Source organism: Pelophylax lessonae, assembly GCF_965119305.1.
Source record: "Pelophylax lessonae genome assembly, chromosome: 8".
NCBI classification, from domain to species: Eukaryota; Metazoa; Chordata; class Amphibia; order Anura; family Ranidae; genus Pelophylax; species Pelophylax lessonae.
The window spans coordinates 225,478,535-225,495,533 of record NC_138775.1 but is presented as its reverse complement, the minus strand read 5'-3'; the positions used below and the strand labels follow the sequence as shown (position 1 = coordinate 225,495,533).

The following is a 16,999-nucleotide window of genomic DNA, read 5'->3' as shown; positions in this document are numbered from 1 at the left end:
ACCAAAATGTACTTATAATTTTCATAGATGGACTCTGAATGTCAAAACAATTCAACATGTGTACCATGTGGCACCTTTTTACGAACGTCTCTAAAGCTGGCGATACATTATACAATTTTCTTGTTCAATTTCCTTTAGATTTACCTTCAACTATGAAGAGCAAGGGCCTGACTGATTGCATACACATTGAAAGTATTTAGGCTTGATGGTTTTGGTAAATCTAAAGGAAAAGTGTACAAGAATATTGCATAATGTATAACCTGCAAAGTTGTCTGTAGGTTATACAATACATAAATACGGTAAAGTGTTTTGGCAGTTCATATACAATATACTTACCCACTAGGTTTATCAAAGGTGACCATACATTATACTAGAGGCCTCCAAATGTTCTAAACAAAGGGCCAGTTAACTGTCCTTCTTTAGGGGGGCCGGATTATGGTCAGTGGGAGAGAAAATATCATGGATTCAATGGGAATAAATAATGCCACAGACTTTGAGGTCAGTGGAAGTATAGAAATGACATAGTGCCAAAGCCAGTAGAAGGAATAATGCCCCATCTATATGTTGAAGGAATAGTGCTCCATCGTTGGTTTTGGTGGCTGGAATTATGCTCCACTCTTGGTGTCAGTGGGAAGAATATTGCTCCAAGGGCTGAAAAAAGGCTAGGAAAGGGCCACACTTGGCCCACAGAGTGTAGTTTGGAGACCACTGCATTATACAATCTTATTGTACAATCTACTTTAGATATACCATCAACTGTAGTACAGTGGTCAACCTGATTTGATACAAATTGAATGGATTAGGTGTGTCCTCCTATATACAATGTTTTGGTAAATCTAAAGGAGATTGTACAGCGATTGTATCCCTTTGAGAGACTGTGACTCACACACAAACAATATTGATTTATATTCCCAGACTGTCAGTGAATCAGATATTGGGTGGTTTTAATTTATTTTATGTTCTCACCTGTTTGTACTTTTGCCCTTCATAAAGTTGCTGCTCGGCACTCTGCTCCCAGACGTTGAACTTATTCTGTAAATTTTTGCTCTGAGATATTTCTGCTTCTACTGAAGTTCTCAAGGATGAAGATTCTCGTCTAAGACGCTCCATCTCTTCCTGATAATTAAAAAGATGCATCAGTGGCGGCCTTAACTTTCCCACATGCAGAATATGTTCTGCTCTCATGTGATGTTGCTGAAACTGAATGCTTTAATACTGAGTGATATTTTTCAACATGCAGTCGACTTCTTTTTAAAAAAAACCTAACAAGCGGAAACAGCCAACTGTCACTATTTAGAATGAACTGAAGGCAAATACTTGAAGCAGTAGTAAAGTCTGCTTTATGACTTGTATCTAAAGGTAAGTCTATGATAAGGCTTACCTGTAGGGACAATGAATATCTCCTAAACGTGTACGTGTACGTAGGTTGGTGATACCACCGGCGCATGCGCACTGCGCTCTGAATGGATGGCATATTAGAGTATGGCGTCCATTGGGAGCAATGTGCAGCGACTGATGTCATCAAAGCTCAGCCATTCAAATGACCAGAGCCCGTGAACACAGAAGGAAGACCAGGTAAAGATAGATGCGCCGACAGTGGTGACAAAGCGCTTCGCTTTAGGGTAAGTCTATTACAATGTGCTAGTATGTGGTGTATACTAGCACATTATGACTTATACCACGCAGGGGCCAATTTTTTTTTTTGGACTTTACTACTGCTTTTAAATCGTCCACTCTTTTTCATGTAATCCTTTACAGTCACAAAATTATAGGTTCAGCCAGTCTAATACCCTGAAATCTGTATTTAAATTGTGTTGCTTTGTGTCAGCTAAGTGTTCCTGCTGCATGGGCTGGAGAGGAGGAAGAGTCATTTAGGAGACTATTTATAAAAAAAAAAAAAAAATGCTGTATGAATGTTTCAGCATTTACCAAAAGTTACGAATAAGTAATGTTTGTAATAAGTGTGAAATGTCAGTTTCTATGTGTTGCTTTTTTACAGGGCAAATGAAACATTCCCTAACATTTGATCCTAAGAATTTTCAACTAGAAGAGGTAAAGAACATTCGACCAACAGAGAAAGAGACTAACACTACAGGCTGAAAACATGTGGCCAGAAGAGGAAATAATATGAAGGAAACCTCTTTAAAGCATATGAAGATTCCTGTGATCACCATAAACTTGGGGTGTTTTCTGAAAGCAGTGGGCCTGTGTGCAGTAGGTTAAGTTGGGCCCTCCTGTCTAAGATAAAGAAAGTGCAGTGAATGCAATACGCCACGGCAAAACTGGCTGTAGTTTTTATTGTGCTGAACACTGCCTGTGGCTTAACCACTTGCCCTCCGAAAGGTTTACCCCCCTTCATGACCAGGACGTTTTTTTGTGATACGGCACTGCGTTACTTTAACTGACAATTGCGCAGTCGTGCGGCGCTGCACAATTCTGCCTGTGTCCCGAGCGATTGGTGGGTCCCGGCAGACATCGCGTCCGCTGGATCAGCTGATTGGTTTGTGCTGTGTCCAACCACAACGGGAGCAGGTCACCGATGGAGTGCTTGCGCACCCCAGACCCAGGAGTGCAGAATCACATACTGGTACGTGATTTTGCACAGGAGAACCGCCTTTGCGCCGTATATATACAGTATACAGTCGGCAAGCGGTTAAAGGGACACAGAGTGCAGGGGTTCAGTAGGAAGTGACGCAGAGTTCAGAGGTCAGTAGTATGTGACGCAGAGTTCAGGGGTCAGGAATAAGTGACGTAGAATTTAGGGGCCAGTAGTAGTGATCAACCGATATTGGTTTTTCGTTGCAGATAACGATACCGATATTTTGGCCAATGCATATCGGTACCGGCCGATATTGGCCGATATTTTTTGTATTTTTTTTTTTTTTTTTTTGACAGGTACTTTTGTGGAGGGATCTGGGGGTCTAAAAGACCCCAAACCCCTCCTCTGCACTTAAAAGCATTCAAAACACCAAGTTTGGCTGTTTTGAATGCTGTAATTTTTTTAAATCTGGCATCAGACAGTACCCGGAAGTGATGTCACTTATGACATCACTTCCGGGTTTTTGCATGGAGACCCGATCAGAGCCAAATGCGGCTTTGATCGGGTCTTCGGCGGCCGTGCAGGGACGGGAGACCCGGGCGAGCCACGGGATGCGGCGGGAGGGGGGGCATCCCCTCCCGCTCCTTGTAATGACAGCCGAGCGGCTTCTCAGCCGCATTGGTTGTCATTACAAGACAGCCAACCGTCAGCTATGGTCACCGGTACCGGGGTGATGCCATTAGCTGTAGGCATCACTCCGCTACAGCACTTTCCCTAAATATTGGCAATATCGGTAACCTCCGGGGGGAAATTCCGATATATTGGGGAAAGTGCATATCGGCCCTCGATATATCGGCTTTGCCGATAATCTGTCGATCCCTAGCCAATAGTAAGTGACGCAGGGTTCAGGAATAGGTGGCGCAGAGTACTGGCACCTGATCATCTAGCAAGCACTGGATAGATCTTTGCTGCAGCTGTGGGTGAAAATCACAACTGCAGCAAAGATACAGAATGGAGCGACGTTTTCGCATGTTGTGCAATGTCTGCAAGCACAATGGGCCCCTCCATCCCAGGGCCTGTGTACCCCACACTGAATGTGTAATGAATCAGCTATTGTAGAGACTGAACAGCTATACGGAATTAATGCAGTGTTGCAAAGACAGAACTCCGTTGTCCGCTTTTAGGGCTCGGTTCACACGTATGCGAATTGGATGCGTTTTTAACTGCATCCAATTTGCATAACATGTGAATTGGACCGGCTTTCAATGGAGTCGGTTCACACATGTCCGGTCCATTTCTAAAAAGGATTCTGTGCAATGTTGGGTCCGGTTAGATGCGAAGAAGTAAAAATTTGCATCTGAATCGAACCTGAACCGGTGAACAAAACTGCACTGGGCTTTGGACTCCAAACCATAGCCAGACATATGTGAACCCAGCCTAAGGCTTCTTCCTCTTAGGATCAAATGTTAGGGAATGTTACATTTGCCCAGCAAAAGGCAGCAAATAGGAATTGACATTTAACACATATTGCAAACATTATTGGTAATATTTGTGGCTTTTTGCCAAAATGCAAAGACACTTGAAAAGCAAATCTTTTTTTTTTTTTATAAATAGACCCCTTAATCTGATATTAATCAAATGTTCTGCATAGAGAGAATTAGAAAAATACTGAAATACTGCATTAATCCCACTCACTAGATGGAGTTGATGATTATAGGAAATAAGTATTTATTTCCTATTTTCATTACCTTTATCAAGTGACCATAATGTGGTATTTTCCTGATTTATTCTGTATACCGTGATGAAAAAATTGCCAAATAACATTCAATTTTGCCTCTGTTCGCACCTGAACAAATATACATGCAGTGTCCCAGGATAAATAGCCCTGAACATTTTTTTTTTTTATAAATATTAAAGTGGTTGCAGCAAAAGTTATAAAAAAAATAAATAAAATAAACAAAAAAGTCCCAAATGCTATACATAAACAATATATGTAACAAAACTGATATGAGAATATATGGCTGTCTATATGTAAACTATAGAAGACCGTACACAGTTAGGACTCGTTAGTTCTGTTTTCTAGAAGTGAATTCCTGGAAGTCTGATGAAGCTGCTCTTGGTCGTCTTTCAGATTTCCAGGAATACTAATCCATTCATCAGTGCACAACAAGCAATTTTCAGGGTCGTATCACATTTCCAGCGGCATTCACAAATAAGTGTTATCGGTGTCATAGGAGTACCAGCAGCATCCATCAAGTGACGTGAGTCCTGTCATTACCTGGAACTGTATAGGAAGCCCAAGGGAAGCTTGTGCTAGCTCCCGAGCAGTCTGAGAGCTCTTTTGGTAGGATCTCTCTGCAGAGGCAGCAGCCTGGATGGCCTCAGTCTCCAATGTGCTAACCTGAGTCCGGACATCATATAGTCTGTAAAGACAAAATACATCAAAAGACAATTTCAGAATAAGCAAATTATTGATTTGGCTGGAGCAAGGCAGCTACAGAATATGGCCTTAGGTTATCCAAAAATCTTTAGAGCTATCACAAAAATTCTTCAACACACTCTGACACAAAAATATTATAAACTATTAGTTATAAATTGAGTGGTTGCCTTATTTACTATCCAAAAATACCCCCACCCCTTATATTGCAGATTACATTTGGCTCAAAGGTCAGTTAGCAGTGTCACTCAACCCAACGCAGTGTACTGTAAGTGATTTCCTACTTCCAGCTGTATGGTCAGCTGCCTCTTCTGGCCTATAGGTACACTAAGGGAGAACTCTGGTAAAAGCCTTTATATTCAATGCATAAACAATGCAAGTGTTCCTCACAGCCCATACAACATTGCACTGAAACCTACCTTCCATGGTATCTGTGGACAGCTGCTGCAAACAATGATTTACTCTTATTACCTAGTTCTGCTGTAAGTCCTCCTAATGTAAGTATACCTCCCAACTTTTGAGAATGAGGGACACTTCGGGGGGACAACATCCTGCCGCATGCTTAGCATGTCACGGTGAAAAGTGGGTGTGGTTAAAAAGTAGGTGTGGTTAAATGATGACCTCTGGGAGGGGACATGTTGGAGGACTACCCCCTTTAACTGCAAGGGCAGTGCCTGGGAGCGTATACATGCTGCAGCCATGATGCTTTGCTTTACAGCTGCAGCATGTGCCTTTGAGCTGTTGATACTATATATCCAATTAGAGTGCAAACAGTAGAACACCTGTCAGGTTTTTTTTTTTTTTTTTTTTTGCAGTCTGTGCCCCTGTTTTTTTTTTTAACTATTAAATTGTATTAAATATTTTGCCAAGGGTTACACTCAAAACACAGAGCCAGGGACAACATTTTCCCACATACCATTATATTATTAGAACAGGGATTATATCTGTAGCACCCTTCTAGGATATAGTTTTTTGGATCTTTTGTGCTTATCAGAGAGATTGGCAGATTAATTTATATTGCTCTCTGCCTACCAGTGAGGCCTGCTCATGGTGCTCAGGTGCAGCTCAGTTTGCCTGAAGTGTTTCACACTGGTCCAATAGGGAGGAATATTGGACAGTTGGAGGAAACCTGACAAATGAGTGCACAGGCATTTAGTACAGCCCTGGTGATTGGCAGAGGAAAGTTCTTCGGTGCATCCTGGGATACTGTAAAAATGCCAAGGGCACATGTGCTCGTGGTCTTTTAGCTGGAGAGAGGGGTCCCGGAGGGAGAGGGCGGCTGCCCCTTCTCTATAGAAGCTGCCATGCGGCCTCAGGTGGTCAACCTGAGGGTCGGAGAGTCAGAGAGGAGCTGAACCCAGATGTCCTGCAGAGCTGACTGGAAGGGAGACACTGGAGAGGATCTGATTCTGCCTACAGTGAGTACAGATCTGTGTTGTGGGGCCTGAAGAGTCAGTGGACAGGTGTCAGTCAAGGGGATGCTAGAGATTGTCCTGAAGATAAAGAAGTTGCAACAAGTTTGCTGCTAGAGAGAACAAGAAGATTTAATTCTTCCATACAAGTGGCAGTATGGTTAAAGCAGTGTGACTGCTTCCACAAAAAAAACTAGTGAGGCCAAGTGAGAGTTGTCCTTATCAACTGTAAATAGTTCAAGTTGGAATATCCCACTATTCCTTTCTCCCATCCAAGTTCCACAATAAATATAAAGTCAAAACCCCTGGACTGTTTATTGAGTAACAAGCAATTAGGAGTAAGGATGGATGAGTGAACTGTCCCTAAGTGCCTGTCTGCAGGTAATCAGAGGAGGCCCATGATCATACAGCAAGACCTACGGGGACAGTGCTATATATCAATCCTATATAACAATTTATACAAGCTAGAAATTATAAATGTGTATTTCTACCTGTTCTTCCATAACGTCAATACTGTGCTTTCAAGTTTTCCCTGTGGGCAAGGAACTGCCCCCAAAAAGGTAAAAAAGAAGAAAAAGAAAAAAACAAACAACAACACAGACATTTGGGGAGCCCATTCCTGGCCAAAGATAGTCCAATCAAGCTACCAGCCTAGGTCCACGCCACGCTTTAAAAAAAAAAGAAGCTATTCACAGATAAGATCTCAGCATGTCAGAGCTTGAGAATTTAATCCGGGATGACTACACAGCCAAAAACTTGGGGTAGCATTCCTGTTTACTTTCCATTATTTCCTCCATTCTTTTCAAATGGTTCAATTCAACTACCCACTCGTTAGTGGGAGCAGCTCGTGTACTCCAGTCTCTATGTAAAAGTATTTGTGCATGCGGAGAGGAGGAAGGGAAGTAGTCCTTATTTAATCTCTCGCATGAGGTCCAGATAAATAGAAAGTAAAGCTAATTCTGGAGACTTCTGAAACGGCATGCCAGTGACAGAGGAGCAAATTTTAAAAACAGACTCCCAAAATGCTTTAATCCGGCGGCAGGTTCGCCATATGTGGATCATTGTGCCTACTTCTCTCCCGCAGCACCATATCTTATCAGGGTAGAATAAAGATATTCTATGCAACCTCACTGGACATCTATACATCTAGTTAGTATTTGACAGTTCTTCTCTTGTATATAAGTTGAGAAACTAGATTTGAAAGTTAGCAAGAAAGATTAATTCCATTCTTCTGCAGTAATTATATGACTCAATTCTCTCCCCCAGTCTCTGATGGAATACAGGGGTAGAGGAAATGCATGGGATAGAAGTATACCCTATATCGTAGAAATCGTGCCCCTGTTAGGGAGATTCACCATCTCTGTTTGTACTATTTACGATTATCATTGAAATTGAAAGTGCAAGGAAACCCCAAATTTTGGGTTGTCCCCAGAACAGGAATAGAAGAGGAATCTTCCAATGGGGACACTAGTTTTGGTGACAACCAGGAATTCCATTCCTTTGGATGGATGGATGTCCTCTCACTTTATGTTTTGGCTATGGGAAAGAAAGTGAGGATGAATCTCCCCAATGGGACATCAATGGAAAAAAAAAAAAACCCTGACAGGGGTTACTTTTAACTCTCCCTTACCTTATAAAATTTAATTTCTGCTTTAATACCTATGGTTTTAATGGTACAGGTGTAGCCCATCCTATATCTGCTAAGCCATGTCCATTAATATTACAGTGATTGGCAGATGTAAAAGAATTTCCAACATGTCTAAAATAAGGAACAAATATAGGAACTATTTCTATTTCTAAAAAAGGAGGTAGGGATGATAATTCTGTAGTTATCCCAAATGTCAGCCTCAGGCAAACGGAACACCATAAGAATGAGATGTTTGAAATATTTCTTGAATATCAACTAAGATTTCCTATCTGATGAAAGCATAGCTCTACTGTGACCATGTGACTGTCCTCAATGAACAGCGCAGGATGTAGATGTGTAAAGTTTTGAGTATAAGTGCATTTTACAGTGTAAAGTGTCATGTAACTCAACCCCTAGATACATCTGCCCCATTGTGTCTTCTACATCTCATTATAGAACCCTATACCTTGATCTCAGTTTCTCGGCAGCATCCAGGTCTGCGTCTCCTGAGCGTAGAATCTGCATCGATCTTTGTGTATCCGCCAGGGCGTCTCCTGAGCTCTGTGCTACCATCTGAGCCTCCTGTTCCAGTCTGAGTTCAGTAAGAGGAAAGGATTCCATTAGATACAAAGGAAGCATGAAGAAATATCAGGATGGAAATGGTGCTTACAGTTGGACTAATCTTTCTTTTTATGTTCTTTTATAGAAATTCAGTTAAAAAATGAGACGTGATCACATTGTTGGCAATCAAACACAGTAAAACCGAATTATCTCTAACATCCTCCAAACTCCCACCATTAATTAGCTGCCATAACAGTTTGTACATTATGTCATTATTGATGGGGTATGGCTTGCTCTCTGCCACAAAGCACATGGATTGGTTCCATCTGTCGTCATGGATACATTGATTGAATATACACAGTGTTCTATGTGTTCATCTAAACAACAAAAAAAGTCAGGATTCATTAATATTAGAGACAAAACTTCCTGCTGTAAAAGGGTAAAGCCATCCATCCACCCCTGACCTCATCATATATAGACAACTGATTATAGCCATGTAGATGCAGCGGCATTAGAGCTGTATATCTGGGCATGTCAGATTTCCCCTCTTCCTGCATATTTGGCAATGCTCGGTTATGAATCTCTACTGTTTACAGAACACCTATCATCCTAAACCTATAATTAGGCACGGGGATTCCCAACTCTACCAGTCTAAATATGCATAGTGTGTGTCATTCAGAATGAAAAAATATCTTGCCACCATCCACAACAACTTTTGATATCTGTACCCAAATAAAATTGATGTCCCTTTTTTCCCATAAATAGAGCTTTCTTTTGGTGGTATTTGATCACCTCTGTGGTTTTTATTTTTTTACGCTATAAACAAAAAAAGTCCACAATTTTGAAAAAAAAAAATAAATTATATATATATATATATATATATATATATATATATATATATATATATATATTACTTTCTGCTATAAAACACATTCAGTAAAAAAAATTGAAAAAAAATCTTATTTCTTCATCAATTTAGCCCAATATGTATTTTGCTACATACAGTATTTTTTGTAATAAAAATCCCAATAAGCGTATATTGATCGGTTATAGTTATAGTGTCCACAAACTATGGGATATTTTTCTTTAGTAACAGCCACGATCACCAACTTATAGCGTGTCTGCGATATTGCGGTGGCTAGTCGGACACTAACTGACACTCTTTGGGGACAAGTGACACGAATACGGTGATCAGTGCTAAATGATATGCATGGTCACTGTACAAATGACACTGACTGTGAAGGAGATAAATCGGGGGCGATCAAAGGGTTAACTGTGTGCCTAGCTAGTGATTTTGTGTAGTGTGGGAGTTGTTTTTACCAGGAGAAGGAACTGATCCATGTCCCTGCTTTGCAGGAGCACAGTATCCATGCCTTCTGTACTGACAGAACGGCTATCCGGCTTGTTTACATAGACAGACCACCGTTTCCCCTCAGTACTGAAGGATCTGGGCTGCTGTTGGAAATCAAGGCCCCATACAGTCTACCTGACATGGCCTCCCAGCTGAAAATGACTGAGCACATAGATTTACTAGTCCCTTTCTCTGCAGCCTCAGCTGTACAGGTTAATGAATAGTAAGCGCTCTGATTATTCCTGCTCATTCACAGACTAAAGCATAGTAAACACAGTTTACCACGCTTCGGTGATGAATGGACATATGATAGGTTGGTATCGATTGCTCACTGTGTTCATTCAGGAAAGGAAGGGGCCAGTAAATTACATATTTAATGGCCCCTTCCCCTGCTCTCCATCCTGAAACATCCCTCTATGTGTTCCTAGCAGCTGCCATCGGGAGAGGAGAGGAAGGAACCAGCAGCGCTGTGGGGGGAAAGGGGGAAATGGCCCTCCCAGCTGAAAATGACTGAGGACATAGATTTACCAGTCCCTTTCTCTGCAGCCTCAGCTGTACAGGTGAATGAATAGTAAGCGCTCTGAGGCTTCCTGCTCAAACTAAAGCATAATAAACACAGTTTACTACGCTTCCATGATGAATGAACATATGATCGATTGGTATCTATCTTTCCTTGCTCTTCATCCTGAAACATTCCCCTATGTGTCCCTAGCAGCTGCCATCGGGAGAGGAGAGAAAGGAAGCCAGCAGCACTGTGGGTGAAAGGGGCACTTAGGGAGCCTGGACAGCAGATGGAAGGTGCACTTGTGCTATTACCAATCCCCGTGCAGTACAGCACTGCAGGGGGAGGCTGAAGAGGATTGGAGTCTGCATTAAGACAGTACAGCCGGCCCTTCTGCTCAGCAGGTGCCCGGGCCCCCCTTTTGAACTGATGGGGTCCGGACCCAGTACAGGACGGCTGGCTGTACTGCCTTTTCAGCAGCCCTGTGAAGGAGCGAGTCCGCGGTACCCACTGATCAGCTTCTTCTGTGTATAATCCCAGTGGGAGCAGGCCACCGGCGGTGCACATGCGCGCCCCCTACCCGGAAGTGCAGGATAACGTACTAGGTACTTGATCCTGTGCAGCAGTGCCACCTTGTCGCTGTATGTGTAAGTTATACGGTTGGCAAGTGGTTAAAGCTGAACTCCAGGATAAGCATATATTGTGTAAATACAAGAGTCATTTGTATTCTTCTTTGAATCTTGGTGTTCTTTGTGAATTTCTGTACAGTAATCCAGTATGAAACTTTGCTGCTGAGCAGGAACATCCTGCAAAAGGGGCGGTCACTGCTGCTCTCTCCTTGTGCAGGGACGGGTCTTGTCTCCACCCCTTCCTGTCATTTTCTGCAGGCAGACTGTAGTGGGTGGAGCCTTCTGGGCCCCTCCCATGGCTCTGCTTCCTGCACAGGCTATGTACAGCAAAGTGACAAAGTGATGATGTCACTGCTGCTATATAAGGTGATATCGGGGTTTGTAAATGCATTTGGTGCACACAAAGTAGATTTTTTTGTTTTAAGGGTTCAGGAAGCAGTATTACTACTACTGCACAATACTATTCTGTTGGCATAGGCTGGTTGTCTGAAACAAGAAAGAGACGAGAGAGAAGGGACGCAATGGGTTCTAGCATGCCCTGCTATAGTGAGGCAAGGAAAGTAAACCAATATTTCTCTACGTATGTACCTGATGTGATCTTACCTCGTTGCTATTCTCTGCGCTTCTTGACCAAGTGCGGAAAATCTGCTTGAATTCCAGTTCGCATTCTCAGAAGGAAAAGTCTGTTATGCAAAAACAATATAATTACTTAAGAATATATTTCTGAATCTCAAAAATCACTGAAACATAAGGATTTATGGGACGAAGATTTCACAGTGAGAACAATGGAAAATTACAAACCAAAGCAGGGCCAGTACCATACAAACACCAAATCTTAGGAGCACAAGTAGAAGTATAGACCAACTCCAGAGAACATTTAGCTTCAAGTTGTAATAAATGCAAAATTTAATAATATATTGAATTGCAGCTTAACGATAATTAGATGTGGCAGTTGCATTGGTTTTATTTTTTGGGCCTTTTTCCTTTATTTCAACTTGGTGATCTGGCCAGTAAGTCTGTTATTTTTCAACTTACTTTAACAGAACATGCTTTCCAAACAATGTAACAGTTGGAGGGTTGAGGCAAACCATTTACCACTGACAGGGGTGCCTAAATTAAGCATCTTTTATTTATTTATGTAAAACCATTATCCCAAAAGGAACAAAACGATTGTTGTTACTGCTTAGAAAGTGTTAGCTGGAGTTGAGCTTCAATGTGTCAGTCAAGTCCATCTATATCATCTAACACTATCCTCTCCCTATCTGCTCCCTAAAGCCATCTGCTTTACTATTTCATCCAGAATACAGACACCCACCAGTTCACCCATCCCCCCCCCCCCCCCAAAAAAAATTAAAAGTCAGCAGCTACAAAAATTGTAGCTGATGACTTTTAAAAGTGATTGTAAAGTCATTTTTTTTAAATAACAAATATGTTATACTTACCTCCTCTGTGCAGTGGTTTTGCACAGGGCAGCCCAGATCCTCCTCTTCTCGGGTCCTTTTTGGCTCCTCGCTCCTGTTGAGTGCCCCCACGGCAAGCAGCTTGCTATGGGGGCACCAGAGCCGAGCTGCAGCTCCGTTTATCCATTCAGACACGGAGCTGCAGTTCGGCCCTGCCCGTTCTATCTCCTGATTGGCTAACTTACTTTGATTGACAGCACGTGAGCCAATGGCAATGCAGCTGTGCCAATCAGGAGGGAGAATCCCGGACGGCCGAGGGACTTGTGGACATCGCTGGACAGAGATGGGGCTCAGGTAAGTATTAGAGGGTGCTGGGGAGGCTGCTACACACAGAAGGCTTTTTTTCCTAATGCATAGAATGCATTAAGATAAAAAACCTCCTGACTTTACAACTCCTTTAATATTAGGACACTTATCTGTCCAGGGGTCCCGCGATGTCAGCACCCCAGCTGTTTTTTCAATCGGCTCTCGGGTGCCTCACAGCCGCTTCCCTACTGAGCATGCGCCAAGTGTGCTGTGCTTCCAGAAGTACCATGCAATCTGGAATGCAGTGAATTACCAAAAGTAATGCATGCACTACTTTTGGTGCTGTGCGATTTTAGCCTATTCCAAATTAATTGGCTGAAATCACAGCACACAGAACTGCATGTGAATAGCACAGGAAGGTGTGAACCAGCCCTGAGACAGTGCATTACTGGCTGGATTCACAGGTGATATAAAGAAAAAGAAAACTAATTCAGCCACCACATCTTAGAACTGGTAGGCTGCAATATATTGTTGTTTTGGAGTTTAAAACTACTTTTAATCCATCAAAAAAAAAAAAAGCAATAAGACTAGCAAGCAAACAAAAAAAAAAAAAAAAAACAAAGATGTAGAGCGCAACTACGGTCAGTGGTGTATTTTGGTTTTGTGCTGCCCTAGGCAAGACTAAAATTGGGCACCCCCTCATATGTAAATTTGTCCCACTCCTTCCTTTTGAATGGATGTGACTCCCTCCACAGTTGAAGGACTACAAGTCCCAGCATGAGCCCCTGAGATCTCATGAGAGGGGGGGGGTGAGAGGGGAAGGGAGAGAGAGAGAGGAGGGGGTGAGGGAGGGTGAGAGAGAGGGGGGGTGAGAGAGAGAGAGAGAGAGAGGATGAGAGAGAGAGAAAGAGAGAGAGGGGGTGAGAGAGAGAGGGGGGGCATAAGAGAGAGAGGGGGGGAGAGAGAGAGTAGGGGATGAGAGAGGAGGGATTGAGAGGGGGGGTGAGAGAAAGAGAGGGGGTGAGAGAGAGAGATAAAGAGGGGGTGAGTGAGAGAGAGAGAAGGGGGTGAGGGAGAGAGGGGAGGTGAGAGAGAGAGGGGGGTGAGAGAGAGGGAGGGTGAGAGATGGGTGGGTGAGTGAAAGAGAGAGAGAGGGTGAGAGCGACAGCTCTAGCAACCAGTGGCCAATAGAGTCTCAGGTGGAGGGGGTGGCTTTTTTGCTGCCCCCCTGCAAAGTGCCGCCCTAGGCCTGGGCCTTGTCGGCCTAGGCCAAATTACAGCACTGACTACGGTACATCCTTCAGATGAAAATAAATGGACCACAATGGACTTATTGAATTTGGACTTAAGTGATTTATTTTCATCTGAACACACAAGCTCAGTGTGCTGCTGCTTCTCCTCACCCAAGCTCCTATGCAGCTGAGAACAGAGGGAATAGGATATCTTATAAAAAAAAGGAAAAAGGTGTTTATAATGTTTTTTTTTAATATCTATACAAACATGTTTTGCCTTTCATTTCTATTTTAAACTAAATGGGTAGTTATACAAGGTGATCGTTTACAATCACTTCCCAAAGACTGGATTTGATGCAGTCCATCTTTAAAAAACAATAGTTTTAAAGTATACAATTCAATAAAATAATAGCAACAAGTGAATATTAAGAGGTTAAAAATAATCATTGTGCACTTTTAAAAACACAACCTGTGCAATCCCCTGATTTTTTATAAGGCGACTGATGCAACTCACCATTCGGTTCAGTTCGGCCTGGCCCCCCTCAAGCTGCTGCCTTGCCACTGCTATCTTCATCTTGGTCTCCTGCAGGCGGCTCTGGTACTCTCCGGTCTGGGTCTGTACTTGCTGTATCTTGGCCTGCGCATGTACCAAGTCATTCTGGGTATCAGTCTGTAACCCCTGCAGTGCTGACATCTGTCTTTGCAGGGATTGTTCTGTAGCTAATGGACAGGAACATGGTTACTAAATATGTTTTTCCTTAACACATCAATCAATTAACATAGGGAGAATCATAATTAATGGATATAGTCGGCATCATGACTATGAATAATGTGGCACCAGAGCAAAACCATTAAGCAGCCTTGTCTCAAGGCAATACTCTAGTCAGACAAAATACTAGTTAATAGAAATCATAAAGAGGATCACACACTCTTTACCAAAATCTACTGCTATCTGCATAAATCATTATAGAGCCGGATAGCTCTGGGCCCCCTGAGATTCTGGCACCCATTATAGTTGTGTGGTCTGCTATGGCTATAGTTACAGACTTGGGTACAACACTGGGAGATACATATGGGATTGTTTATGGCACATTAGATTAGCATATCATGGATTCAGTATTTCTGCATCAGTAGGATGCGTACTCAAAGAAGAACTATATTCAAAACTTTTTTTTTTAAATTTTGGATAGAGTAAGGAAGGTTCATAAACCCTGTCAGTTTATTTTTTGCCATCTGTGTCCCATTGAGTAGATTTCCCCTTACCTTTACCCCCTCTTCATTATTTATTTATTTATTTATTTATTCAATTCACTTATTTATTTTTCCAATGGATTTCCAATTATACTAAATTCTGCCGAGAATTCAATTATATTGCTATTTATCAATTTTAATATTTTTTATAGATATATTTGACTGCTCCGGCCCCTGAAGAAGTGAGTTGTACCCCACGATACGCATTGGGCTATTTAGGATGCAAAATGTTATACAGTACTTATTTGTACTCATATATACTGGCCTGTACTACAATTGCTGTCTATTGCTTAATATTCATCTATAATCATCAGAACCTGTATGTAACCAACTTTTAATACTGTTTTTTTTTTTTTATATACATGTGATGCAATTTTGCCCATTTGATGTATCTGTTTGTATGTATACTTTTGTAAATACTATTGAATAAATATTGGTTTTAGGCCCCGTTCACACTGGGGCAACGCTACCTGCTGGGGCGACCTCGGAACGGCCGGCACGGACTTCATATCATTGAAGTCATTGCAAGTCGCTCCAGGTCGCCCCAAAGAAGCTCCGGACCCTTTTTCTAAGTCGGAGCGACTTGTGTCGCTCCTATTAGAACGGGTCCACAGCTTCTGTATGGCAGGCGACCTGTCAGGCGACCAGGTCGCCTGACAGGTCGCCCCAGTGTGAACGGGGACTTATACTACTCATACTTTTGTTTACGAACTCATATGTCTCCAGGTTTTATTTTACCCATTGTTAGTTGTCCTCCTCATTTACAGTCCCAAACTCTTATTTTCCTCTTCCTTTGAGGATATTGCTCTTCATTTCCTGTCTTATAGCCAAAACAGGATGTGAGAGGAAATCTCTGCAAATTTAGGGAATACCTTTTGTCACCAGAACTAATGTCCCCATTGGAAGGTTTCCCCTCTCTATTACTTTTCTGGGGACAACTCAAAATTTAGAATTTTCTTTTACTTTCAGTTTCAAAGAGAATGGTAAACAGGACAAATAGAGAGGGTGAATATCCCTAACGTTAACACAGAAAGCAATAAAAACTAACAACGGTTCTAATCCCTCTCCACTCTGTCCAATACTAAAAAAAAAGTTTAGCCTTTCGTTGTAATTTAAGCAATGTTGTCCATTGACCAGGCAAGTGATAGCTACTGGAATACACATGTACGGCAAGACTTGACAAATATAAGTATTCAATATGCAGCCAAACATCCACATTTTGGGATGACAATAGCACAAATGAAGGACCACAGACCCAGGGAAATGCAAAGCTCCGTACTGTCTCTGATTTGAAACAAAGTCCCTTTGTCCCTCTTTCCTCCTCATTAGTCCCTCATTTTGGTCTGGTCTATATAGTTGTATATATAATGCACTTTTTATGTTTCCCCATAGGAATAGTAGTGGTTTGCATAATTCTCCTTTAAGGGGGATGTGACAGGGGGTGTGTCCTATGCCTAAATACTTTTGCTAATAGGTGTCCCTCGTTCCCATCTCAAAAAGTTGGGGGGTATGGAAATGTAGCCACTGAAACACAACCTCTGTCATCCAAACCATTTGGACTTTGATGCATGTTGGAGTTGTCACCCCCTACCAAATATATAGGCATAATAGAGTAGATTACAATAAGAATGTTTTAATCTGCAACAATAGGAGTTAGCTCAGCTGTACTCAATAAAAAAAAGCTCAGTCCATCCGAAGTAATATTTTAGTTACAGGTGAAGTCTAAGAGTCGGTTCACACCGCGGCGACTCA

At 42.1% G+C, this 16,999-nt stretch overlaps 1 protein-coding gene across 1 annotated transcript in view; it reads right to left on the bottom strand.

The window, feature by feature from the left end:
* LAMC2 (laminin subunit gamma 2) overlaps positions 1–16,999 on the bottom strand; it is a 63,087-nt gene that overhangs the window by 11,709 nt on the left and 34,379 nt on the right. Inside the window, exons 14-18 of the mRNA XM_082266582.1 lie at positions 14,511–14,716; positions 11,662–11,741; positions 8,482–8,607; positions 4,818–4,962; positions 967–1,116 (exon numbers count right to left, since the gene is read on the bottom strand). Of these exons, the coding sequence (XP_082122708.1) occupies positions 967–1,116; positions 4,818–4,962; positions 8,482–8,607; positions 11,662–11,741; positions 14,511–14,716 (707 nt within the window). The remainder of the gene's footprint in view (positions 1–966; positions 1,117–4,817; positions 4,963–8,481; positions 8,608–11,661; positions 11,742–14,510; positions 14,717–16,999) is intronic.